Source organism: Bombina bombina, chromosome 9, assembly GCF_027579735.1.
Source record: "Bombina bombina isolate aBomBom1 chromosome 9, aBomBom1.pri, whole genome shotgun sequence".
In the NCBI taxonomy this organism is placed as follows: Eukaryota; Metazoa; Chordata; class Amphibia; order Anura; family Bombinatoridae; genus Bombina; species Bombina bombina.
Window position 1 is genome coordinate 224,476,026 of NC_069507.1, and position 2,581 is coordinate 224,478,606.

Below are 2,581 nucleotides of genomic sequence, written 5' to 3' on the forward strand. Positions count from 1 at the left end.
CACACTACACACATTACACATATAAACACAGTACACACACTACATACATATAAACATACACACACACACACATATATATAATACACACACACACACATATATATATATATATATATAATACACACACACATATATATATAATACACAGTCACACACACACCTACCTATATATATCTATATATAATACACACACACACACAACCTACCTATATATCTATAAATATAATACACACACCTACCTGTATATCTATAAATATAATACACACACCTACCTGTATATCTATATATATAATACACACACACACAAATGGTGTTCATTCATTTCTTTCCTTGAAAACTTTTCTATGACATTCTTGTAGTGATCTTACAGTCTCTCCACTTATCTATTTCCCCATACGCTTCTCCCTATGTGCCTGCTCCATTTATCTCCCAGATTCTCCCTCCCTTATCTAGCTTTTCATTGTATCTATCTTTCCCCAGCCCCTCCATTCATCCCTCTCTGTTCTTCTCATCTACACATACATATAATTAAATAGGAGGGCTCTCGTTTTACTTTGCTGAGGTTGAACATTGATACATGTATCCACGGGACTGATTGATGAGCCATTTGGCACTTCATCTTCTCTGCTTTCTTTGTATGGCACATCATTAACTATTGGTCACAAATTACTTTTCATTCTTCCTTTATATATTAATTCTTGCTGCTTCGGAGAATGAAGAAAGAAACCAAAGGATAATATATTCTAATCAAGTGATATCTTCTCAATCAGTGTCCACTTACCCTTGCCAGCGTTTCACCTATATCCCAGTAGTTGTTGCAGATCTGTTATGGGAAGGTTTCCTGCATAAAACACTACACTAGGAGACTGATCAGTCAGTGCTTTATATAGCTCACAGAAGGATTTACAGGCAGACTCAGGCTTTATTCATTTGCTGACTGTCAAAGCTTGCAGAACAATGAGATCGACTTCATTCTGCAGGACTTTGGAAACAGACAACAGTTCCAGAGAAAGATGACCCAAATTAATTTTACCACTCAAAGTCTCTTGTCTGCAAAGCACACAAACTCCAGCAACCAGTTCACAGGGCTGCAACTGCTCCAGTCTTTCAAAGCACTCATCATCCCCTGCTATTCTCTGGTGGTTTTTGTTGGCATCTTTGGAAATTACCTCCTTATCTATGTCATCTGCAAAACCAAGAAGATGCACAATGTCACCAACTTTCTGGTGGGCAACCTGGCGTTTTCTGACATGCTCATGTGTGCCACCTGTGTGCCACTGACCTTGGCATATGCGTTTGAGCCTCGGGGTTGGGTTTTTGGGAGTTTCATGTGCTATTTTGTCTTCCTCATGCAACCTGTGACCGTATTTGTCTCTGTCTTTACCTTGACAGTGATAGCAGTGGACCGGTACCATGCTATGGTGCATCCGCTCAGAAGAAGGATGACCATCCCTACCTGTGCCTACATCCTAGCTGGGATATGGTTGTTAAGCTGTCTGATGGCTGCTCCTGCTTTGGTGCACACTTACCATGTTGAGTTTCCTGAGCTGGACTTCTCTATTTGTGAGGAGTTTTGGGTTGGTATGGAGAAGAAGCGCCTTGCTTATGCCTATAGCACCCTTTTCCTAACCTATGCCCTGCCTTTAATAGTCATATCTGTGTCCTACCTAAGGATCTCAGTCAGACTTAAGAACCGAGTGGTGCCTGGCAACATCACCAATATACAGGCTGAGTGGGACAGAGCCAGGAGAAGAAAAACTTTCCGCTTGCTGGTACTGGTGGTGGTTGCATTTGGGGTGTGCTGGCTTCCTCTGCATATTTTCAATATCATGAAGGACATTGATATTAATTTGATTGACAAACAATATTTTAATTTAATTCAGCTACTGTGCCACTGGTTTGCTATGATGTCTGCCTGCACCAACTCCTTTCTATATGCCTGGTTACACGACAGCTTCAGGGGACAGCTTAGAAAGATGTTTCTATGGAGAAGGCAAAAGATACGACCTACAGCTCCATGTGTGCTCACTAGTGTGGTATTGTGAGTTATGAAATATAAAATCAGTACTGCTACAGCAAACATATTACTGGATACAATCAATATAGTCTGTCTTCTATCTCAGCTATATAGACTGAACTGTAACACACAACAGGCAATAGTATCATTATTAGTATAAAATACCACCAGGCTGCTGTATATTTAATATTCATAGGTTTGCAGCCTATAAAGAAGTTCTTGCAATTAAAATGATAATATGTTGGAATTAAAGCTTGTTATAGGTTTGTTGGGGAAATCAGACTGTGTATAGTTTGCTGCATAGAATTGGAACTGTAATGTGTAACTGCTAAGATCTTTTTTAAGGGCAAACCATTAAACTCAATTTGTGATTCAACATAAAATGTTTAATTATGAGTATTTGAGCTAAGAAGGTTATAATCTAAATGCATTATCTGTTATCCCTGGTTTTCCCCACTGCCCTGCAGTGAATCCAACAGGAGTCTGAATATTCACTCTGCAACATTCTATATAGTTAGTGAGTGACTGATCATTGCAGGAGACTATTCATGTATCTTCCTATTT

At 39.3% G+C, this 2,581-nt stretch overlaps 1 protein-coding gene across 1 annotated transcript; it reads left to right on the plus strand.

Moving 5' to 3' along the window:
- The first annotated feature begins 1,013 nt into the window (after positions 1–1,013).
- LOC128639621 (prolactin-releasing peptide receptor-like) lies at positions 1,014–2,092 on the plus strand. Its single transcript, XM_053691750.1, has one exon. It carries the CDS (start codon positions 1,014–1,016, stop codon positions 2,043–2,045), a length of 1,032 nt encoding a protein of 343 aa, XP_053547725.1. The 3' UTR covers positions 2,046–2,092.
- The last annotated feature ends 489 nt before the right edge of the window (positions 2,093–2,581 follow it).

Bases quoted from the DNA above. Each gene is read 5' to 3' on its own strand.
- LOC128639621 (XM_053691750.1), top strand. From the start codon at position 1,014: ATGACCCAAATTAATTTTACCACTCAAAGTCTCTTGTCTGCAAAGCAC.